At 38.4% G+C, this 25,775-nt stretch overlaps 1 protein-coding gene and 1 long non-coding RNA gene across 5 annotated transcripts; both read right to left on the reverse strand.

The window, feature by feature from the left end:
- Positions 1-732: 732 nt before the first annotated feature.
- LOC145807705 (uncharacterized) lies at positions 733-18,360 on the reverse strand. Its single transcript, XR_014351007.1, has 2 exons — positions 17,616-18,360; positions 733-1,004 (listed from the first exon to the last, which is right to left on the reverse strand). It is a non-coding gene; the product is annotated as an uncharacterized LOC145807705 (long non-coding RNA).
- Positions 7,385-14,138, reverse strand: LOC114320345 (long chain base biosynthesis protein 1b). 4 transcript variants are annotated; one of them, XM_082906777.1, is made up of 8 exons: positions 13,652-14,138; positions 13,375-13,446; positions 11,641-11,814; positions 11,311-11,444; positions 11,126-11,224; positions 10,816-10,957; positions 9,696-9,823; positions 8,081-8,866 (listed from the first exon to the last, which is right to left on the reverse strand). In XM_082906777.1, exons 5-7 carry the CDS (start codon positions 11,192-11,194, stop codon positions 9,696-9,698), a joined length of 339 nt encoding a protein of 112 aa, XP_082762903.1. In that variant the 5' UTR covers positions 11,195-11,224; positions 11,311-11,444; positions 11,641-11,814; positions 13,375-13,446; positions 13,652-14,138; the 3' UTR covers positions 8,081-8,866. The 4 variants fall into 4 exon arrangements, 1 of the variants encoding a protein (XP_082762903.1); XR_014351230.1 differs by lacking the exon at positions 10,816-10,957 and adding an exon at positions 7,385-8,074 and having other exon boundaries at positions 8,804-9,823; XR_014351231.1 differs by lacking the exon at positions 10,816-10,957 and adding an exon at positions 7,385-8,074 and having other exon boundaries at positions 8,804-9,823; positions 13,375-13,456.
- Positions 18,361-25,775: the final 7,415 nt, after the last annotated feature.

Below are 25,775 nucleotides of genomic sequence, written 5' to 3' on the forward strand. Positions count from 1 at the left end.
TGTGTCTCCGAACAAGGGAACACTTCAAACAACTTTTTGATGCCAAGAACCCATGCTTCGGCTTTCAACGGATCTAATCCCCCATGGAACTGTGGTGGTTTTATTTTCTTAAACTCTTTGGTGAGAGTTATTATCCGATCATCATTCTAATTATCTGGCACAAGAGGTGCCGGAGGTGGAGGTGGAGGATGTGGTTGCTGCCACTCTTGTTGTTGCCTCAATGTTTCTGCCATTTCCTGAATCAATCTTTCCATCCTATCCATTCTGGCAGTAGAGGACTCCTCTATCTCATCACCTCTCGTTCTCACCATTTGATTAAACTTGCATTATACTTTATACAAAAGATTCACAGATATGCATATATTAAAGAGCATACATATTCAAATAATTTACAATGCAAGCAAATCACAAACTTATAGCACATAATTGTTCATATCAAACCATTTATGCATATTCTCGATGCTTTCGTATTCATGCTTATCACAAGAATGCATCTTAGATCTTTTCTAGACACTTATTGCTCTTTTGGACAAGTGTGTGAGTTATTAACTCGTGCTCTAATACCACTCTGTCGTGACCCGAACCCGCCTCCATAGGTTAAGGACATAACTGGCCAGTAATCACGAGATTACCTACGGCCTCAAACCAAATAAGACATAACTCATCAAAGTAAATGGGCCAAACAGAAACAAATTTAAAACTTTGTCCATAGAGCTGTGCTTACATGGCACGTCATAACAAACCATACATATACATATTAATAACTCACATCAGAAAATACAGTAACCTAAAATTCTGTACAGATAGGATCATTCAAGTCTATGTCAGCCAATCAAAACTATATACAAACATATCCAAAGACCTCGCCAACATGACAAAATATAATAAGATAGCAAAAGGGCGAAGACGAGTCTCGTGCGTGAGATATAAGGGCTGACTCTTCAAAACCTTGGTTGTTCCACACAGACTTCACTGAGGCTAGGTTTGGACCTCTCTTGGCTCACCTACAAACACATGAATGAGCATAAGCGAAAGCCCAGCAAATAATATCAAATAAAGAAGTTACACAAACGGTATTTAGAACAACGTACTTCAAACGGCCTTGGGCCCAATTTGTATTTCTATCTAGCTTATATATAAATATAGGTCAAGTGACTACGGTTCCAAACACATCGTACGGCCTCGGGCCCAATTCATTCATATCATTTATGTCGGGCGGCCTCTGGCCCATTCATTTGTATCATGCGACCTCTGGCTTATTCATTCAAGTCATACGGCCTCTAGCCCATTCATTCATGTCATACGACATCTGGCCCATTCACTTATGTCATATGGCCTCTGGCCCATTCATTTATGTCAGACTATCATTCGAGTCAAACTATCATCCATTTCATACGGCCTCTGACCCATTCATTTATGTCATACGGCCTCTGGCCCTTCCATTCTTTCATTTATGTCAAACTGGCCTTTGGTCCATTCATTCTATCATTCGTGTCAAACTGGCCTTTGGCCCATTCTTTTGGCATAGCAAACATTAGTCCAGCATTCAAATTAACGAACTTATAAGACTTACATAGAAGTAAGCAATTGGACAAACAGCATATTTCATATATCTTTATTAAGACATTACTCACAGTGATCGGCTGGATGATTTGCCCTGGAGCTCGACCCTACACATTCCATGAACATAATGGGTCACAAACAATTCAATTCGTTCTTAATTCACATATTCCTCTTTAGGCTTCTTTCTTATTCTTTTAACTCATTTATAATGCTTAATGCATGCCTACGAGTACTTAGAAGTGAAAGAGAACGGAAAACGAAGCACATAATGCATTTTCAAAATTTCAGAAACAGGGGTCCCCCGCTTGAGCATGGACTTCCCCACTCGAGCCAACCCATAAGGTCTGCAAAAGTACTAGTTGCCTCACTTTTACGCTCGAGCGTGAAGTCGGACGCTTAAGCTGAATGTCATCCCACATAGCTCCCCGCACGAACGTGGACTTCCCCCGCTCGAGCGGACATCGTGTCTGCAAAAATACTGGGAGCCCAAATTTCCCGCTCGAGCGGTGCCTTCCCCGCTCGAGCGGACATCCCAAATTCTGGAAAATCAAGAATTGTTCTTGAGCTCAAATTCAACATTCAAATCAACATATCTTGCATATTATGACTCAAACTTCACATATACATGTACTAACATGGTACAAACACCAAATTACAACATTATGAAGCTCAATTCCATGAATTAATCACATGCATGCTCCAATATACACCAAACTCATTTTTCAACATAGCAATTTCATGCATTCAAACTCATATTCTTATGGATTGTACATGCATGTGAAACACAACTTCTATTCTCAACTTAGATGATGAAGAGATGGTCAAAAATATGAGCTTCAACTAAAATCTCACATGGATTATATATTTTGTGCTCATATATGCAAATTCAAAGCAATTTCTCACATGCATGTGCATATTGACTTCCAATTCAACAAAACCAACTCAATTCCATCATAATCAATTCAACTCATGTTCTTGATCACCATTCATCTTAGAATTACAAACTAGAATCCATGAATTTACTCACCTAGAAGCTCAATCTTTCCAATTTATGGTAAATTCTTGAGTGTGTCTTCAAGATCACCAAGTTCCCTAGCCAAATGTCTACCTTGAGCTTTTTCTCCCACTAAATTCGGCTCCTTCCCCTCTCTAGAGCATAATTTCATATGTTGAGCTCAAAGAAACAAAATGAGAGTGTATAATGGCCCCTTAAAAGCTCCCTCTCAAATACATATCTTTAATATTAAATAATTGGACACCATTTCATTAATTTAATCTATTTAATTTGATCCGAATCAATTTTCAATTAAATTTCACCGTAGGCTCTAAAAATTATGCTAATCACAATGCCGTAATCAATTTCAATTTCTATAGCCGATAGGGCCTTCAATTTAAATTCCAAAGCAGATAATCAAACAGATATTCCTACGATGAACAGATAGAAATTCAAAACCACATATATTCACATAAGTGGCACTCAAAATCATATCAAACACATAATCACATTCATAATAAGGACCAATTAGCATAATACGAAACAGGGTTATCACAATAAGAGTTTAAAATATTTCTTGACCCAGAAAGAGTTGAACACGAGACAATGGAGATGGCTGGAACTGATTAAGGATTATGATATGTAATTCCTGTATCATTCGGGGAAAGCTAATACCATTGTCGATGCTCTTAGTCAGAAATCAATTGGGAACTTAGCTTGTTTACTTACAGGGCAAAGAGCATTACTACATGACCTAGAGTGATTTGAAGTTGAAGTTGTTTTGCGAGAACAGGAAGGGACTTTAGCTGCTACATCTGCACAGCCGACAATACTTGAAGAAATCAAAGAAAAACAGTCACAAGATGAATTTCTGAAGAGAGTGGTAGATGAAAGGGACTCTAAGCCAAGACTGGGTTTCTTGTTTGAAAATGATGTGCTAAAATTCCAAGGTTATGTCTACCGAATGATATTGAATTGAAGAAGTGAATTATGCAAGAAACACATAGTTCAAAGTTTGCCATCCATCCGGGGAATTCAAATATGTATCAAGACTTGAAGAAAATTTTTTGGTGGCCAAGAATGAAGAAAGAAATTATTGAATTTGTGTCCAAGTGATTACAATGCCAACAAGTTAACGACCCACAAAATTGCTTCAGCCACTGCCAATGCCGGAGTGGAAATGGGAGCATATCACTATAGATTTCATTGTTGGACTACCTCGCTCCAATAGAGGTATGGATTCGATTTGTGTTATTGTTGACCGTTTGACTAAATCTGCTCATTTTTTACATGTCAAAACATTTTACAATGCAGATAAGTTGGCTACGATTTATATTAATGAGATTGTGAGATTTCATGGAGTGCCTATGTCAATTGTTTCTGATAGGGATCCAAAGTTCACTTCGAGGTTCTGGCAAAGTTTGCAGAAGGCATTAAGGACTGAATTAAGACTGAGCAGTGCATATCATCGACCAACCAATGGGCAGTTAGAAAGGACAATACAGACTTTGGAGGATATGTTGTATATGTTGTGTATGTGTGTACTAGACTTTCAAGGAAATTGGAAAACCCATTTTCCTCTAGCCAAATTTGCTTACAACAACAGTTTCCATTCAAGCATTGACATGGAGCTTTTCGAGGGTTCATATGGCAGAAAATGTCGATCACCAATTTTTTCAGCTGAAGTTGAAGACAGACCTTTACTTGGACTCGAGATTGTACAAGAAACAACTGAAAAAGTGAAATTAATTCAACAATGGCTAAAGATAGCGCAAAATCGACAGAAAAGCTACGCGGATGTTCGAAGACAGGATAGAGAATATGAAGTGGGCGATCATATCTTTATTAAAGTGACACCCATGAAAAGGCAAACTCGTTTTAAAACCAAGGGCAAACTAGCACCTTGGTACATTGGACTATATGAGATCATTGAAAAGATAAATCCAGTGGCGTACCGGGTAGCTCTCCCTCCCGATATGGAGCAAATGCACAATGTATTCCATGTTTCAATGTTGTGGGAATACCTCCGGGACCCTTTTCATGTTATTGAGCCTACCCAAGTTCTTTTGAGTGATGACTATATGTATGAAGAACAGCCTATTCAAATTGTATATCGGCGAATCAAAAAGTTGAGGAACAAGAATGTTTCGTTAGTGAAAGTAGATTGGCAAAATCACGGTGGACGTTATGCGACTTGGAAAAAAGAAGACGATATGAAGAAAAGATATCCCAAGCTCTTTCCATTAGATCCTGTGTTCTTTACAGAAAAAGGTAATTAAGTTTGGAGGACCAAACATCCTAAGGAGGAGAGAATGTAACAACCACCTTCTTGATTAAGTAAGTTAATCATAGGATTTGCATTGATTATATGTTATGTGCTCTTATGTTCTATGTGTGAATTGAAATGTGTTATTGTGAATAGATATGGTTAGGTTATGTATTGAATCTATCTAACTCAGTAAACCATAAGGTTACAATTAAATAATTGGATAGGAAATTAGAGCCTAATTCATATTAGTATGATTAAGCTTGGTTTAAGTTAATTTAGGTTATATTGAGAATTGATTTAATTTAAGTAAATATGATATAATTTAGTTTTAACATAGAAGTAATTAAGCTTAGGGTTTCTTAAGTCCCTCATCAAGCTGATAAAAGAAAGAGATGGAATTAGTGGGTTTTGTTGAGATAAGAGGAGCTTTACATTTGAGAGAAAAAGAGAGAGAGAGAGAGAGAGAGAGAGAGAGAGAGAGTTCTAGAAAGGGAGAAAAAGGCTCAAAAAGAAGAGGAAGAAGAGGAATTAGCAAAGCTTCATAGATCAACCCTTTAAGGTAAGAATTTCTTGCTAATCTTATGAAATTAGGGCTTATACACTCAGCATATTGAAATATTGGAACTTAATTTGAATGAATTCATGGTTATTTAGAGTTGTAAACCCTTATGAACAAAAAAAAAGAGGAATGTTAAGAATTAGTTCAAGATTCGAACATGTATAGCATCATTTCATGAAAAATCATGACCACAAACTTGTTTTCTTGCATGGCCTCTCTTGATTTCAAAGGAATTTCTATCTATATAAGCTTAGTTGAAGCTCTTCAAGTTGTATTTCTTAATTCTGCAATTTTGTCCAAAGAATTTGACCTTCGTATGGAATTGAGGTTTGATTTGAAGTTATGATTTTGTTTAAAGTTAGATATTGAAAAATTAAGCTATTTCTGTGAGTTTTGAGCCTTGATTTGCATGGATTTGAAGATGGATTTTGAAGAGAGGAAGTTCTACCTAAAGAGCACATTTATGACTAAAATGAACCCAGACCGCATGTGCGACTTGAGGCCCCACACGTGCAGCCAAACCTTCCCTATTCCTAGTTAGATTCTGCTTCAACTACACGTGCAAGACGCACGTGCGGTGGAGGTTCCGTACGTCCAGCTAGTGCTCCTGCAAGTGCGGTTTGCAAGGCAGGCTCGATTTTGTTTTCTTTCCATTTTTCAAACTTCCAGGCCTCCATTTGCATGGTTTTCATGTGTTTTTCATATGCATATGCATGGCATGAACATGAAAGCATTAAAGAACAAATAGAAAGAACTGACTGAATGAATCAAATGTATTTTGAGCTATTGTGCTTGAATATGTTTGTATAGGTCAGACGTCGTATTGTGATCACATGAGTCAGGAAGCCAACTGTGAGTAACAATGTTGGAAAGCAATGTTCAAATTATAATTATTTTCTGAATGATATTAGGCTCTCTTTCTGAAACGGCACTGCTTACTGAATGAATGATTGTCCTGTTTTATAAGCCATATTTGTGGCATCCATAGCATTTGTTACTGTTTCTATTTACTATTACTATTATAGAGATCTCAATTAGTTCCAATATTTGGGACTACTGCTTACTATATTGATGGCCATCAATTCTGACTGTTTAGTCTTCAAGACCTACTATGCTATTTTGCTATTGGATGTACCACGCATGACTGCTATAATTTCAATATGAGTTCAATTTTGAATGACAAGTTATGAGATACTGATTGACAAAGTAATCCACTGTTGAATTGACTATTTTAAATACTGTAAGGACATCATTCATACACTACAACAAATTAGGTCTTGGATGACGAATTTTTTTTGTCTCCAAAGAACTAATTTCGTCACTATAGATATTTGTGAGGAAATATTTTCGTCACTGATTTCGTCATTGAATGTTTGTCACTAAAAACCACCGTGACAAAAAATAATTTCGTCACCAATGAAATTACTTCAGTGACGAAATTTTTTGTCACCAATAAAACAACATTTTTTCGCCAAAAATTCTCATTTTTGTGACCAAATAATTATTCAGTACCATATTTATAGTTTTAGTTGACCAATAAATTTGTCCTCTATGTTGATCATTGATGAAGAAATAATTTCGTCACAGAAAGATGTGAAGGTGGCAAAATTTTTCGTTTCCAAAAGTCGTACATGGGTGACAATATATTTCGTCGCAAATATATATATATATATATATATACGTGACGAAATATATTTCGCCACCAAACAACAAAATTAATGAAAACTTTCATATATAAACTGCAATAAATTTTGTCACAAAAAATGTTTATTAGCGACGAATAATCACTTTGTCATAATAACAAATATAAATGACGAAACAAATTTGTCACTAAACTTGTTTCATATTTTATATTTCAATTTCAATTTCAATTATTATTTCAAAAATATCGCTGCTCATATTCCAATAGCCTTTTAATTGTACTAAGAAATCTACTAGCTATTATACATCACTCCACACAAAAATTCACTAAACAATTTATATTATAAATCAAAATATATCCATCAAACAACTTTAATAATATAAACCATTAAGTATAACAACAAAACCATCATAGCAAATTCTAAAATGAACTATCGCGGAGTCCACAAAAAAATAAAAATAAATAACACTCGATCTTGATTTGCAACTAGAACTAAGTATTAGTCTAGGAAAAAAAATTCAAAACTTGATCTTGATTTGCAAGTATATTTCCATAAGTCATCAAAAACCAATCTGCAAAGAAAATAAACAAGAAAAACATTAGAGATATAGAAGGGGCACTCCCCAGGCCTTACAAAAGCAAACTAAAAAAAGTAGAGCCATACAAGAGAAACAAAACCAAATAGATAAACTAAACTAAATAAACTATAAAGAGAATCATCCTAAAATAAACCACACAAAGGAATGTTCGTTTGCCATATGAGGAAACAAGAACATTCAACAGAGTAGCCAAAAACAATACAAAATACACTTGCACAACCCTTAAGAGAGAAAAAGCAAGCAAAACTAGAGAATAAACCCAAGAAAAGCGTTGCATAAATAGCACTAGCAGCAACCACACAGATACAGCTGCAGCTTTCTTCCCTACTCCCAAGTTGATGCTTTTCCTTCCTCAAGCTACTGAAACACTTGCATGGATCCACCCAAAAGGAAAAGGCGAATATTTGTCTCGGACTTCAAAAATTTCTTCTTCATTCAAGGTCTGACACTGAACATTAAAAAATGTATTGATAAGTATCATTCAAATTATCAGTAGCTACAAATAAAAAACTGCAAACCTGAAACCAATGGCCCACATGGACACTACATGACATGCTGCAGGTATGGGGTAGGACTCGACATCAATAACACACACAGAAGCTTTCTATAAGATTTGATGCCACTGTTGTGGAACTACTATGACTGAAAGTTCCCTATGACTTTTTAAGTGTTTTCACAACAATAACAACAAAAAAAAAATTATTCTACTGTTATTTTTTTTTTCAAATATCAAGAGACTAACCACGATATTTTGCCCATGTTTTAAAATTGCAACTTATCAAAAACTATTTTCATCAAAACCCTTACCTTAAATTGCTTTCTTTCATAACCACCTCACCTCCATTTTAGGACACATTAACCAGTGAGGAATGTTGCTTCATTTGTATCGGTGGCAAAAGCATGATAAATATATCAAAATGGAAAATGGGACTATTCTGGCTTTTTTAGATATCATATCACTTAATCATAGAACCTTAGTTCTACCACAAAAATACCAAAGTGGTACTCGATTTGCAATTAGCTAGTCATTAGTTTCAAGTTGACAACATCAAAAACTGACAAAGCTGAAATATCAAGACAAAAATATACAAGACTTAAAATTAAAAAGAAAGGAGAGAAAGCAGGGGAGAACTAACAGCACCACAATAATTAACACAACACAGAAAAACTATCTTACCGAATCTGAAGTTGACTCTTGCTTTAGGACTATCAGTGTAGTGATATGGAACACCCTGTTTTTCTACAAAATGTGATCAAGTACATAAGTAACCACGAGTATAAAATATCTAAACATAGTTATCATTTTCTTTTTGTATTCACAAATCTTGTACCAATTACCAATGAACCACATGAACACCACATGTTTCTAAATTTTTTGCAGTATTTTCTCATGCCAATTTCAAAAAATCATCCATCATTTTTACTGGCTGCAATGAAAGTTAAATGAAACTAGCATCTTGTTCAGCAATAATAAAAAATCAACATAAAATGTTATGTAGGCATAAAATTGTAATCAAAACAGAAATTGCCGAAACTGTGCGAATTGTGTTGTCAGAGTTATGATCAAAATTCAGTACACAAAACCTTGGGTTACATAAGATTTGCGAATTATGCGAATTGTAGTGGGGAGTAAAAGCAAGAGTACCCTTGGGTTACATAAGATTAACGTTTATTGATATTCATGGTGCATGGAAGAGAGAATTCTCTTGAAATCAAAGAGTTTGAAGGAGAAAACACCCACTCTGATTTTGCTATGGAAACATTGTGAGACTAAGTCTTTTTTCAATACCTGCAAGTGCACAAACATTAAGACCTCGAGATTGTGTAGGCAAGTGATCATGATGCCATACAGTATATACATAACCTGAAAATGGTTTTCCCAAAACTAAAGTTATAAACCAACTCGCACATTGTCAAAACTCATTTCCTCTAGTTGCAATTTCACAGAAATGAGCCAATGGCCCAATTTTCCAACACACACAAATCGTTCCATCAGAATGTGTAACCAGTAACTCACATTGACTTGCCAAAAAGTAGGAGTGAAAGAAATTTGAGAACTGCTGGATTACCTACTCAGGAATATGTTCAAGCAATTGTGAGTCGCTCTTCAAGGATCCTGTGGAGTTCTTGAGTCCAAGGAAGACGATTGGGGATTTCACGTCACTCACAATCTTGAGGCCGTGTATATTTGACAATCCTGCAATTGCCAATATAAGAGACAAATGGTTAAGACCGATCAGATAAAAACAATTTAGTTCTGTTGTTCTATTTTGACTGAAAGATGAAAGCCACACATACCCCTGAATTGGTAACCAACACCTTCAGCAACACTTGAAAGAGCTAGCAAAGATGCAGGATAAAGAAGAGCTAGTACCACAAACACCTACTGTTTGGTAACATTGACTATTTGTCGTTTTTTATTTACACACAACATTAAGCATGGTTGTCATATATATATATATATATTTATAAGAATGAAGGTAAAAAAACACATGTTTGGTACAAGGGAGAGGTGGCAGGAGGGGGTCAGAGGTGGAGGGGGACTCGCCGGAGATGGTGACCAATGGGGCCAGAGGTGGAAGGGACAAGCCGGAGGTGGTGACTGGCAGCCAAAAGTAGTGGCCGGTGACTTGGGTGGTGGCCGGATGGGTCGCTAGCAGTATTGATAGGCTGTGGGTGGTGGCAAGAGGAGGTGGGGAAGGGAGAAAGGAATGAAACCTTGTTTTAAAACAAATAAAAATAACTTTTTTGTTTATAGAATTTAGTAACTTTTTGTAAACTAAATGAATTTTTTTTTTTAAACGAAAACAAATGGCAAACAAGTTTTTATTTCCAATTTTCAATTTTTTTGCAAATATAAGAAGAAAATTGTAAACATAAAGGTTATCAACCAGATTAACATTTTTCTTATGCTTTCTCTAGCTGCAAGTGGTTGATTTACATAACCTCTAAGAATCACATGTGCAAGCAGACTAAGAGGTCCATGCATCCAACAATAGATCAATATATCAGTGACACTGACTCATCTGATGCCAATGGAGCTACAAGATTTTCCCGAGTCACTTCGAGATAGTAACATAGGCACTTTATAAGTGATCTCAAGTTGAGGATAGCTCACACATCAACCATATCCCCAATGAGTACCTAGCACTTCGATATAGATTAAAAGAGAGTGAAAATAAAACAAACCTTGGCATAGTACAACAATATTTTTGTTCAGTTTTGTAATAAGATTAGGATTTTCCTCTAAAACATCAATAGCAATAATAGCAGCAGTTGGAAGATACGGAGACAAGGAAGCAGAGAAGACATAACCAGAACTACTGAGATGCTGCAAACATGTAACATGTCATCAACAATTAAGAATAGAAAACTAGGAAAAAAGAGCACTAATATCAATCAGTTAATAAACAGCTACATAGACACGGAATTCTGATTATAAAAAAAAAAAAATTCTTCCAAACAAGGTTCCCTTTTTCAAGTGGTGGTAATTTCATACTTGATGAGCAGTGACTCTAACGCTTCCTACGCGGCAGAATCCTCCTTCCGTGGCCAATGAATGTCCCATGGAAGCAGTTATGATATCTACCTTCTCAATCTACACAACCAAGTACCAACACCATCATAAAACCACAAATTGAGAATTCATGAACTGACTAAATCTAAAATATCTTCAAAACATACCGGAACCCCATATTGCTCGGTGGTACCTCTTCTGAAACTGCCGAGCACACCAAAATAGTTGCTCTTATCCAATAAGACACGGAAACGATATTTCTCTTTCAGTCGGATGATCTCATCTAATGGAGCAATTTGACCTGAATTATGCAAATTGAAGAAATCTGTCAAAACATTAACATTTCCCAATTCTGCACGGGAAACAGAAATGCAGGGTATACATGATAATATGGTATTAGTAAATAAGAAAACTGTTAATTGTCAATACTAGTCTGATGAAAGCTACAAGATATGTTATCAACATAGTAAAATTAAAGCATAATTGCCAAAAGATACCTGGTACACAGCTTCAACCACAATATAGCGCCTTAGCTTCTTAGCTCGCTTATTTTCTACAGTAACGTTCTCCGAAGTACTTTGTAGAGACTCCATGTCATTGTGCTTGAAATACACAATTGTACTTCTGGAAAGATAAAGGCCATTTTGTATTCCCCAGTGGACACCCTCATCCTAAAAAATTCCCACCCCCAGTCCAAATAAATAAATCAATAAGAAAAGCTCTAAAATAGAGAGAAAAAAATTAACCTCATATACATGGCAGATTGCAAAGCCAAACCAATGCTAATTTTAAGGGACCCAAACAAATGTGCCAATAACTACTCATATTACCATGCATATGCATAAATGTTTCCAAAATACAAATTAATAGAGGTTCTCAAAAAACTAAACAACAAAAAGAGAAAGCAAATTGCCAATTGATCGTGATTGATCCAATATGGCACAACCATTTAAACCATTGATCAGTATCTTTATTATAGCTGAATGGCTTATTATAAGCTCATGATATAAAATATCCACATCTTAATATAAACTCAAATGATTATATTTACATCAACAGAACACAGTCAGCTAATATGCAGTCTTAGCCCTCTTCGCTCTTTTCACAATCATATTACAGCAGGTAAATTTAGTCAAGAAACGATACAAAAGCAATAACATATCATTATGTTTTCATATAACAATATTAGCACTTTCAACGACTAACTAAATAAAACATAGTCAACCATTGAACAATACTTGTCATGCATTCTTCAATAGTAACCTTTGTAGGAAAGTCCTTGTAGCCTTAACGCTGTGTATGGTTTGGGAATTTGGAAAGGGATTTGGAAAGAGAAAGGGAAACACAATGTAAAAGATTTATGCCATACCAAATGAAAATTAATAATTAAACAGTAAAGATAATATTCACGCAACAATAATATCCCCTTTCTTAGAAAAAGATAGAATTGCACTGAACATGGTGGAAAGTCCATAAGGATATAATATGCAATCAAGAGTTCCCAAAAACTTAGCGATTCTGGATTCACAATCAAGGTGGACATCTATGCAAAATAACATAGTTAGAATGGTAATCATTTTCATGCACAAGGAGATAATTCAATTTAGTTAGTTATGGTTTGTAAATATAGTAGAGAAAGGTTATTGGGTTTCTAAGAAGGGCTGTATTTGCTTGATTTGCAAAGACTAGGTACTAGAATTTCTAGAGAACCATCGTTTTGAGAGGATTGGGTATTAGATTGAATGCCATGAGGTAGGATTTTGTTAGGATATTGATTGGCTAGGGTTTTAGGTTTGAATAGTTTTATTTGGGGTTATAAATTGTACTATAGTAACTGGGGGTTTTCGTGGACCAGATTGATTCGGTTTTGGAGTGGACCTACGATTGAATCGGTCTGTACCGTTCCATAAATTTTGGATTAGAATCAGACCACTGAAGATATGTATCTGAGCTGTAGAAATCGGTTTGATTCCAAGTTTCTAGACTATTTTGTTCCATAAAATTCCAATTATCAATCAACATAAAACTGATCTATTGCAACAAATAAGGCAACAACTTAAATCTAGTTGATTTCAACAAATGGAAAGAGAAAGATTGCAACATTTGTAGCTGAAACAAAACGACCGAAAATCCACCTTTCATTCAATTTGAAGTATGATATATATAAACCTTAGAACAGATATATATAAACCTAGATATATATATATATATATATAAAGCTTAAAAATTACCCAAAAAAGATTTTCATAGACTAACTGTTGTTCTTCTTTTTCCGTTGTGGTCCAAATTCGAACCTCCTAGACCTGCAAATCACTGAAAATTATTAGTAGCATGCACTCAATTGCAGCCTTCGAAGGGAGGAAAAAAAGAACAAAGAAAAAGACAATTGAAAATATAATATATAGCTCCAAAAACAGGGTAGATATTAGCAACAAACTAAACCCTTAAGCGTTAAAAAAAAATAATAATAAATAAATAAAAGAAGAAAATATAAAGCTTAAAAATTACCCCCAAAAAAGACTTTCATAGACTAACTGTTGTTCTTCTTTTTCCGTTGTGGTCCAAATTCGAACCCTATCTTTCTTATTTTGTATCATCATTGTCTTTGAGGTTTTGGGTTCGAAAACCCTTGAATTGACCAAACCATTGGGTCGGTAAAAGTGGTTTTCGTGTGTGAGTAGAAAGAGAGGAAAAAGATGAAGCGGAAAAGAGAGGAAGAGATGAAACAGAGAGTAGTGGCAACAGCAACAAGTCTCATTGTTGATTCGATCGGTTGAGAGAGATTAATCATTGAGATGAATCTCTCACCCCCTCTCTGAGATGAATCGAAATCACTAAGATGAATCATTGTTGATTCGATGAATTGAGAGAGATTAGGGTTTAGGGAAAGAGTGAGTGAGTCGATCGGTTTCCTCAGATTCAAAATAAGGGTTTGAAAAGAGAGAGGGGGAGGCTGTAGACATTTCGAACGATGCTTCATGTTCTTCAGAATAGGATGAGGGAATATTAGATATAAAAATAAAATTTAATATATATATATATATATAATCGCACGTTAATTATAAGTGTGATTAAGAAATTATATATAATCACATTTAATTAAAAAGTGACTTAAAAAATAAATATTATCCTACTTAATTAAATTAGGTGTGATTAAAATATTGATTTGAGTTTTTCAATCACACTTTCATTAAAAGTGTCATGTTTTAATTTCTGTAAGTGTAATCTTTAAGTATTTTTGGAGTAGTGACTTTTATCAACTAATATAATTGTTGGTTACCAATTCCACAACTTTTGCCGATTAAAGTTTTTTAGTCGCCAAATTTGATTGTCAAAAGTGTAATTTCCTGTAGTGTAGGTTACTTAGAGAGCTAATTAACTTGTGTTTTATTTTGAGAGAGAGAGAGGAAAGCAATACTGATGAAAAAAAAATTTAAAAAGTTAGTAGTCTATTTTTTTTCATTTCCGCCCAATGTGTCAAAATTTTTCTCCAAAATTAGTGACAAAATAATTTCCTCACTAAAAAGTCTCAAAATATTAAAAATTATTACTGAAAAAAATATATTTCTCAAAAAATTCGTCACTAAAATATTTAAAATCAAGTTTTTTAAAAATATATATATAAAAAATTATTGGTGACGAAAATATATTCTTCACTAATAATTTTATAATTGGGGACAAATTTTTTTCTCACCACAAGTCTCAAAATTTTGGCGCCACCCAAAAAAAAATTAGCAAGAAAACCTCCGATGACGAAACTTAATTTTTCCTCATTTAAAAAGAAGTATTTGTTGATGAAAATAAATATCGTCACCTATTATTTTTACTTTTTTATTATATGTGATAAATTTTTATAATTCGTCACGGGTTACTCTTATTTAGTGACGAAATTTATTTTCTTCACTACTTTTCGTCACGATAGGTTACTTAGAAAGTTAATTAACTTGTGTTTTGTTTTGAGAGAGAGAGAGAGAGGAAAATTGATTAAAAAAAAAAAGAAAAGAGAGAGAGAAAAAAAAAAAAAGATCGTAGTCTATTTTTTTTTTATTACCGCCCAAAATGTCAAAATTTTCCCTCCAAAATTAGTGATAAAATAATTTTCTCACTAAAACGTCTCAAAATATTAAAAATCATTACTGACAAAAATATATTTCTAACCAAATGGCCTTATAATATTTAAAATCAAGTTTCTCAAAAATATATATATATATATATATATATATATATATATAAAATTATTGGTGACGAAAATATATTCTTCACTAATAATTTTATAATTGGTGACAAATTTTTTTCTCATCAAAAGTCTCAAGATTTTGGCGCCACCAAAAAAAATTAGCGGGAAAACCTTCAGTGACGGAACTTAATTTTTCCTCACCTAAAAAAAAGTATTTGTTGACGAAAATAAATTTTGTCACCTACTAGTTTCATTTTTTTATTATATGTGACAAAATTTTATAATTCGTCACGAATTATTCTTATTTAGTGACAAAATTTATTTTCTTCACTACTTTTTGTCACCATAGATTACTTTTGTTGTAGTGATAACACCTTTGCACTGTTGTTATTCACTGGGCTCTAATTCACTGTTTTATATATGTATGTAGGTGAACAAGCACAGGACCGGACTTAGTGATGTTGGCATGAACCCTGTTTTGTCAAGCCAACTCTTATGCCTCATTGTGAGGTTTCAAACGGTCAAGCTTTAAGGCTCTTTGGGTGATTCAGGATTCACCCTTTCGTTGTCAAGATCAAGTGCTGTGAAGTTTTGTCTTAAGCCTTTTATTTTGACTGATTTTTGTTATTAGGGTTAAACCCCCAAGTGTTGTTTTTGTTTTGTACTTAAACATGACTTGGACTTGTGTGTATGTGTGTATATATATAAAGGTTTGTTCTATTCATTTAAGTCTTCACGGCTCATTGGACGTTAGATTTTAATATTTGTTGGCTTTTGTCAGCCCCTATTACTGTATTACTGTTATGTAGGCGTTTGGCAATCTGACCGGTCACTTCTCTAATCCCTTGGGACGGGGGTTGCATTGTGACATCTCCAGTCATAATCACCAACTGTTGCATAGAAAGTAATGAGATGAACAATCGAACACTAAAGCAAACACAAATTTGATAAAAGAAATACTCTCTCTTGTAATAACATTAATTCACCAAAATAAACTAAAATTGATTAGTCTAAGGCTTACGACTTTATTTATAATAAAAGATAATTCTTAAAAAAACTAATACTAAAAATGAAAATACAAAATTAGGAAATAAAACTATTGTTTGTAAAGCAAGCAAATCTAATTTTTGTAGGACAAAAAAATAAATCAAATAGGTAACCTAAATAAATAGAAAACTAAATATTTTAGCCTTAAATAATAATTCTAATGAAATACTGAAATAATGAAAATAAAATCTATAATTTATAAATTATGATCTGCATCAGTGTGAAAAAAAAGTACGTTCAATTTTGTGATTGAATTTTGTGCATGTGAAGAACAGATAACCTAGTTGTTGAGCATATGCTAGCTTATTTAGAATGTGCCCTTTTTACAATGGCGTCGGTCTTGCCTTAGCCCAATGGATATAATCATGAGAAACTTGTTGAAATGTCCAATCTAATGAGGGTATAAGGCATTAGATTCAGTGAATATTTTTTATTAGTAAAAGGTTCACCCTTTGTGAAATAGTTTGGTAAGAAGTCCTTTTATTAGTTTTGGAGGACATTTTATTTCAAATTTTACCCCTTGTCTATTTGTTGACTTTTTAACTATCTGTTGACTTTTTTATGACTATCGGTTCAAATTTATTTTCTATCTGTTCAAATTTATTTTCTATTTATTCAAATTTATATCTATCAATTCAATCTTTTTGACTATTTGTTCAATTTTTCCCTTATCTATTCAAATTTTATTATTTGTTCAATTCTTTCACTGAATTCTATATATCTGTTGAAATATTTGTTATTGAAATACACTAAAGCCACTAACAACAATTTTTTTTTTAACCTATTTGTTTAATTTTTTGAACAGCTATGGAGACACAAGCAGATCTTTGTGTTCAACAACAACACACATTTTCTATCACTATCTATTGGAATCATCAACAACAACAACAAAAATAAAGGGAAAAAAAAAAGATAATCAAATAATGAACAATAAGAAGAAGCCAAATACAAAAAAAAAAAAATTCAACGCCACTCCTCTAAGATCTACAACAGATTAAACATAACAGATCTGTCAAAAAAAAAAAGAAAAAAGAAATCATTTAGAGAACTTTGTCACTAATCTTGATAATCATCATGAGCAGGAACATAACAATGGCTCATCATCTTTATCATCATCGCGACTCAACAAATAATCTCCCATTTCAACCTCAAATCGAAACACAAAATTAAATTAAAGCATTATAGGGTTACAAACACATATTTATTTGTATATGTATATATTTAGTGACTAGAGTTAGGAAATTGTACCATATGACATCGAATTTGTGTTATCGTCTTTAATCTTGGTGAGACGCTTAAGCAATAGCACCATTGATCAACACCACCACTGACTATAAAGTTCTCTTTGAAGTCTCACGAGCAATCAAAGCTTGCAGGATTGCTTGTTCCATCGCAAGTGTTCGAAGCTGATAGAGTCAAAGAAACAGTTTGAAATTGCAATCGAGATCGCAAAAGGGTTGAACTATCTCCACTATGACTATGATCCCGTGATGATTCACGGCAATGTAAAACCTTGCAACATTCTATTGGATTTGAATTTCAATGTGAAAATTGGAAATTTTGGATTAGTGAGGTTGAAATTGGAGGAATAGTGTGAGATTGCAGTAATAAATGATGGATTGGAGGGACGAGATGAGCACAATTGATCTATTGTTGAAGAGACTGGTTTTAATGAGTCCAATTTGTTCAAATCAGCAGTTCATGATTGGAGATGAAGAAAGAGGAGAGCGAGAGAGAGAGAGAGAGAGAGAGAGAGAGAGAGGTAAGAGCGGCAGCTCCGACGAGAGAGAGTGGATGAGATCGGAAGAGGAGAGCGATGGTGGGGCGAGTCGGACATAAAGAGATCGCGCGATCTTAGATCTAAAGTGTATAGATGCTGATGGTAGAGTTGTTGGCTGGCGGCAGTGATGAAGACGAACGAGGTCTCGCCACCATCTTCCTTCTTTACTAATCTCTCTCTCTAGGGTTTCAATCTCTGTTTCATTTGCTCTGTGTGGTAGATATGGAATATATATAATGAAAACCTTATGTGATTCGTGATTCGTAATAGATTTAATTGCAAAAAATCCCAAATGACTAAAACTAACAATCTAAATTATCTAGTACATACAAAAGAGATTTAGATTGTTGTTTCACAATTAATAAATCAACACAAATGATTTTTACATGGAAAAAATCACAGTTGGATCATGGAAAAAATCACAGTTGGATCATGGAAAAACTCACGGGCGAAATGTCACAAATCAATCCACTATGAAGAATGAAAGAATACAAATTTTACCAAACAATTTACCCAACTCTGTAAAATTATCTTCAACAATTTGTTCCTCTTTCACCAACGCCTTCGTCTTGGAATTGATCTGCTTGATGTCGAATCCACGACCACGAGTAGCTTCGAACTCCTTCAAAGACTTCACGCTCGAACCTTCGGAATCCACCGAAGAAGAACTATTTGTATTGAATGACTAAACACAAACCCTTTGATTTGAATTACTTAATTCATGAGATAAACTCACACAATTATCACAGGAAGCCAATAAAGAAGTTCCAGAAGAAAACCCTAATGTCCAAGAAGAAGATCTGGAAGTCGTACACTAGAATTGCATTTGTTCGTAGCTTTATAGTAGATAGATTCGCGATCACCACTCGAGCCATGGAATGGTCACTCGAGTGGTGTGACTTAAACGTGTGTTTTGCGTAAGTGACTTCACTTAAGCGATGGAAAGTTCACTCGAGCGTTGGAAATTTCGCTTGAGTGTGAAAACTTAACTCCTAGTATTTTTGTAGTCAGGCCAAACTTCTATGAGGCTTGCATCTTCGCTTGAGCGACACTTTCATCGCTCAAGCGGTCAAGCCAAAAACGCTGCCAAAATTACAACTCAACGGGACAAGTTTGTTCACAAAATTGACAACAAGTAGGGACCTAACATATAATATGGGTAGTTTGGTCATTTTGGCTAAGCATGTCCTTATGGACATAATGTTTTAACTTGTGGATTTTTGGACAAACAAAGTTCAGATTTGGATTTATGGACCGAGTGCCCTATAATCATTTGTATTTTGGCTATAATTTAATGTTTTGCGTTAGGGAAAATTTATTTTTGATAATCATTAAAAAAAATGATTGTTAATTAATTTTAATTTGACAATTGATTCGAACCAGGGCCTTTGACCAAATGGTTGTGTAGCACTATTTTACATTGTAGATTCAAATCTTATGGAAATGAATTTGATACATTTTATTTCTACCTCATTATGATAGTTGTATTATGTAATTCTTGGATTGGACTATATATTTTTAACAAATCAAACCTCAAGTCCCATTAAATGAGTTCAGTTACATGAATTTTTTTTTTTTTCCGCTCAATTCTATCAACGACTATTTAGTTAGTCAAATTCAAGAGATGATATCTCTATTATTTTATTTTTGTGTGTGTAGTTGTTAGGATTTTGGATATATAATTGTCAATGTAATATAATTATTCTTATATTTATAAAATCTCCTATTGATTGGGGGAAAAAAAAATAATGGTTAGTAATCCCCGGTCAAGGATAACTAGCATGGAACAACCATGGGCCTGGGTTTTCACCGGTCAGCGTAAAGTTGAAACATCCCCCCTTTTTCGCTTTTGATCACTATTACAATATGAGAGGGGAGATTTGCGCCGTTAGTACTGCCGAGCTAAGATAGGGCGGGTCGTGACAGACCTCACGGCGCCGTGCTATTTCTTCTATCGAGAGGGCCGGTGGGTCTGTTTTGCTCGGTCGAAAAGATCGGCTGACCGGGCGTGAACTAAGCCTGGCCGAGTTGCGACTAGCAAACCTTCGGCAGGGCACACAGCCAAGTGGCGAGACCGGGCTACGGGTGGCTCGGGCTAAACTATAGGCAAGTGAGGAATGGTGCGTCTCTGACCGGTTAGCCGAGATGGGCAGATTCCAGATAACCTCGGATGAGGGTAGAACGGACGGAGGCCGGCATGCCTCGCGACCGGTTTGCCACGATAGACCGGTCAATACCAGCCCGGCCCATGAGCATTACCCCTCTGCCCCTTTGCCAAGGGGCAGTCCGGTGGGGCATAGCGCGGTTGAGTGCCTGTAGTGATAGTTCTACGCGGTAGATAGGCCGGTTGTGGTACTACGATCAGGTGTGCCACTGCGATCAGGTGTGCCACCTGGGCCAATGGCACGAGGGAGAGGACATCTGCTCCACGCATGCCTCAATACCGTTAGACAGTTCTGCGTATACTGGTGGGAGGACTAAGCCTGTACACGCGTAAGGTGGTGAGAGGCGAGCACTGCCACCTGTCTTGGGAAGGACAGCAGAGGTAGTGCACGTACAATCTTGAGGCTGCATGGCCAGCCTTGAAACAGGGAGAAGGACGAACGTTAGAGGTATGCAACTTCTCCTCCAAAAGAAAATACTCTCTCTCTATCTGTCTTCTCCTTCCTCAAGTGGACTGACTTGATCGTCGGAGGGTCTATCCGGCACACCACCGCCGGGCAGCTCACCTTTTTTGTGTTACCAGGTAGACGCCGTCAAGAGAAGCTTGGAGTACAAGGAGTACGGAAAATAGAGGATATTTCGCCCCCGTACAATTGGCGCCGTCTGTGGGAAGTTTTTTGATACTCAACCCTTGTTCTTAGAGCTTCTTCGACCATTTCCATGGCCAACAACGGTGAAGCCCCACTGTCCGTCGTCGATGGCGTCACACATGAGTACGTTCCCTTGAGAGAAGGTCCTCCGAATATTCCAGCCATGGCGGGCCTAGAGACTCCTTCGCGAAGTGCGCGAGACAAACGCGGGAGGAGTACTGATCGCTCGCAGAGCCCTGAGGGCCGCCGACGCCGGGGGGAGTCCCATGCGCAGCGCCTGGAGCACAAACTCAAGGACCAAGGCGCCGTCATTCGCAAGATGGCGGCAGAGATGGAGCTGCTAAAACGCCAGATTAAAGGGAAGGGTGTTTCTGGAGAGGGCAACCTCAGTGAGCGCACCCTGTCCCCTCGCTATAGCAGTCGCCACCAGGGAAGGACTCACTCACTCTCTCCATCACCAGGAACTATGGGGTTGGAGGTTCCGACCAAGGAGAGGGCAGGTCCCTCTCTCGCGACAGCACCTACCGCCCCTCACACCCGACGCCGACGTCGGGATCCTCTTTCTCCACACGTTCCAGGGACTTGAGGGATGTATTGGAGGAGAGGGCGCGCCGTCGGGAGGCTCGGAGAGTGCCGGCATTGCAGAGGTTAAGCGCCCCAGTTCGTTACAGTGAGGAAGTGGCGATGCCAGCCCCCAAAGTGATGGCCCCTGCGCTGGTGGACAAAGAGCTGGCGCGACTTACTGCCACGCCGCTGTCTCCAGAGATTGAGAGTACGCCACTCCCCGCCGGATTCCACTAGCCAAAGTTCACTTTGTACGACGGCAAGACGGATCCATACATGCATGTGAGCCATTACCGGCAAGTAATGGCTAGACACCAGCGGAATGACGCCTTGATGTGCCTCATATTCCCAGCAAGCTTAGGAGAGCTGGGTTTGAAATGGTTCGAAAGGCTCCCGGAGGAGAGTATTGAGGGGTGGCAGCAACTAGAGGAAGCCTTCGTCACCAGATTCAAAACAAACACACGAGCACCGAAGGAGGTCGACCATCTCCTGGGCGTCAAGATGGAGTATGGATGTTCGTTGAAGGCATACAATGCGAAATACTGGGAAACTTACAATGAGATCCTCGACTGCCCCACCAATCTGGTGATCACTCAGTATAAACGGGGTCTCCCAGTCGGACATAGGCTGCGAGATTCACTCACGATGCATCAACCCACAACCATGGAGTCATTGATGCAGCGGATCAATGAGCACATTCGTGTGGAGGATGATGCTGCCTCCGCGACCGAGAAGGCTAATCCGGTCGCAGTAGACAGAAGGGTTGCGGGGAAAGTTCACTCGGTTGGGCAAGAGGATAACCGCCCAAACAACCGGTCGAAAGATCAGCGCCATGGTTCAAACTGTGATGACAGAAACAAGGGCCGCCGAAACAACCGGGCTGACCCTCCCCGTGATGCAGTGGAGGATGCCAAAAGAAAATTGAAGGCGCGGACTGGGATCACCACAGTATTTAAAATCCCCACCTACCACATTTTGAGCGAGATTTGAGGTGAACCCTTCGTCCGTTGGCTGGCCAAGTTGGGGAGTGCGCAGAGGGGCTTCAATTCAAAATATCGCTGCACCTTTCATGAAAAACGGGGGCACCGAACAGAGGACTGCTTGCCGCTCAAACAACACTTAGAGGAGTTGGTGGCGGCGGGGCATCTTGACCAATACATAGATGGGGGCATCAAGGCCATGCCAGCGGACCAAGCCGAGCCAAATGGCCTGGCTGCCCTAGAGGCGCCCCTGCAAGGTGTAATCAACGTCATCCACGGTATCATTGAACCGGCCAGGGTTTGTGAGCTGAAAGGGATGATCAAGAAGGCCGAGCACATGAGGGAAGTGCTCTCTGTTCAGCCCGCTGTGAAGAAGGGAAAGACCGAAGAAAGGGATATCCTTTCATTCTCAACCAAGGATTTGGAAAGAGTTCAGATGCCATACAATGATGCTTTAGTAGTCACTCTTCGCGTCAAAGACTTTGACATCAAGAGAATCTTGATCGACCAGGGGAGTTCGGTAGAAATTATGTATTATGACGCGTTTAAACAAATGAAGTTAGAAGACAAGGACTTGGCCCCCGCAACGTCCCCTTTGGTCGGCTTCAACTCGCAGCCAGAATGGCCAAACGGAAAGATTGTTTTGCCGGTCAACGCGGGATCGATCGTAAAGCAAGTAGAGTTCTGCGTGCTTAAAATTCCATCAACTTACAACTTGATCTTAGGCAGGGGTTGGCTGCACGCCATGCAAGCAGTTGCTTCGACCTTCCACCAAGTCATGAGCTTTCCGGCACCAAGCGGACAAATAGAGGAAGTTTGGGGGGACCAGATGATGGCGAAACAATGCTTCGTTGCGGTAAATGGCAGCCGAGCGGCCAAAGGGTTCGTCCAAATGATTGAAGGGCCCGAGGGTAAAGAGGTCCTTGAAGACGTAGGAAGAAAGGCCGAGGAAAAGTCGGTCGAAGATTTGGTAGAAGTGCGCATTGACGAGAACGATCCAACTAAATTCTTCCTCTTGGGATCATCCTTGTCTAGCGCCGAGCGGATGGATTATGTCAACTTCTTGGTTTCCAATTTGGAGGCCTTTGCCTGGACGCCTTACGACATGCCTGGCATCGACCCGAGCTTCATTTGTCATCAGTTGAATGTCTTCCCTAATACACGGCCAGTCATTCAAAGGACGCGCCGCTCAGCCTTGCACCATGCTGAAGTGGTCACAGAAGAAGTAAAGAATTTGTTGGAAGCTGGGGCCATAGAGGAGGTGCAGTACCCTCGGTGGATATCCAACACGGTGGTTGTTCCAAAGAAGAACGGCAAGTGGCGAGTCTGTGTTGACTACAAGACTGTCAACCGAGCTTGCCCCAAGGATAGCTTTCCCCTCCCACGAATTGACCAGCTGGTGGACTTAACCGCTAGCCATCAGAGGTTTAGCTTCCTGGACGCATATTGCGGCTACCACCAGATAGCCATGTATAAACCGGACAGAGAGATCACGTCGTTCACAACCCCCAGAGGCTTATATTGCTACAAAGTCATGCCGTTTGGACTAAAGAACGCCGGGGCGACTTTTCAGAGGATGGTAACGAAGATGTTCGCTCCTCTTCTGGGCCAAACAATGGAGGCCTATATCGACGACATGGTGGTGAAGAGTAAGGAGAAGTCTCAATACCTCGCCGACCTTGCAGAGATGTTCGCCATACTTAAGCTCCACAAGCTTCGTTTGAACGCCACAAAGTGCGCCTTCGGAGTTGGCACCGGCAAGTTTCTGGGTTTTCTGGTCACAAATCGAGGGATTGAAGCTGACCCATCACAGATCAAGGCCATACAAGACCTGGAGTGCCCCAACTCCACGAAGGACGTACAACATCTTGCCGGGATGGCAGCCGCGTTGAACAGATTTATCAACCGGTCTTCTAATCGTTGCAGGCCCTTCTTTAAAACTCTGAAGTCCAAGTTCTTCTGGGACGACGAGTGCGACCGCGCACTAGCAGACCTGAACGCATATCTCTCCTCAGCCCCTATTTTGGTCACACCTCAGCCAGGCAAGAAGTTGTACCTCTACTTAGCTGTCTCTCAACACGCAGTCAGCGCGGTATTGGTGCGAGCTGAAGGCATCCAGCACCTACCGATCTTCTATGTAAGCAAGACTCTTCTCCCAGCCGAAACGAGATATCTGCCCTTGGAGAAATTGGCGCTGGCCCTAATGATGGCGTCAAGAAAGCTAGCACACTATTTTCATACCCATACAATAGTTGTGTTAACCGAGTTCCCGCTTAAAGTGCTTTTTGAAAAGGTAGACCTCATTGAGAGAATTTTGAAATGGGCCGTGGAATTAGGACAATATGACATTAAGTTCCGACCGCGCACCGCAATCAAGGCTCAAGCACTTGCCGACTTTGTGGCGGAATTTGCCCCTGGGATGCATCCAGTATGCCCGGTTGATTTGGTTGGTGCGGATTTAGCACAACCCATGGTTCTGGCAACAGAAACGAGTGTTGGTCCGCAAGTAGGAAAAGGGACAAGCACGACCGGACTAACAAAGTCCGACGATGATGAACCCAACTAAGACAAAGAAAGGGACCAGAATGAAACGATCAAAGACTTGGAAATAAGGAGCTCCCAGAACCCCTCTGATTGCTGGAAGCTGTTTATTAGCGAGATGTGGAAGCTCTTCGTTGATGGGGCGTCCAACAGATATGGGGACGGGCTGGGCATCGTGCTGAACTCGCCGGACGGGCTGATCATCGAGCAGGCAATTACACTCGGCTTCCCAGCATCTAACAACGAGGCTGAGTATGAAGCTCTCCTTGCCGGACTACGAAGCGCGCTGAGAATGAAAGCCACAGCCCTTATGGTATTTAGTGATTCCAAGTTGGTGGTCAATCAGGTCTCAGGGGAGTATGAGGCAAAGAACGAAAGAATGACCAAGTATCAGGCGCTGGTACAGACAGAGATCAAGAAGTTCGCTGCAATAAGGTTGGAACAAATCGACCGCGAGGAAAACAGCGCGGCTGATGAATTGGCCGGACTTGCTTTTGCTCAGACAGCTTTTCCTAACCCCTTGATGATAGAATTTTTACCCCGGCCAAGCATTGAGGAACCAAAATCAGCCGAGGTACTCTGCACCGACTTGGGCCCTTCTTGAATGGATCTTATCATCGCCTTCCTGAAAGATAAAATTCTACCAGAAGAAAAGAAGGCGGCACACAAGATCCGGGCAAAGTCAGAGCGGTTTTGGCTCTCCCCGTCTAGGGCCTTGTACAAGAAATCT

The sequence above is a fragment of the Camellia sinensis genome, chromosome 14 (genome assembly GCF_055761805.1).
Source record: "Camellia sinensis isolate YWXY chromosome 14, ASM5576180v1, whole genome shotgun sequence".
In the NCBI taxonomy this organism is placed as follows: domain Eukaryota; kingdom Viridiplantae; phylum Streptophyta; class Magnoliopsida; order Ericales; family Theaceae; genus Camellia; species Camellia sinensis.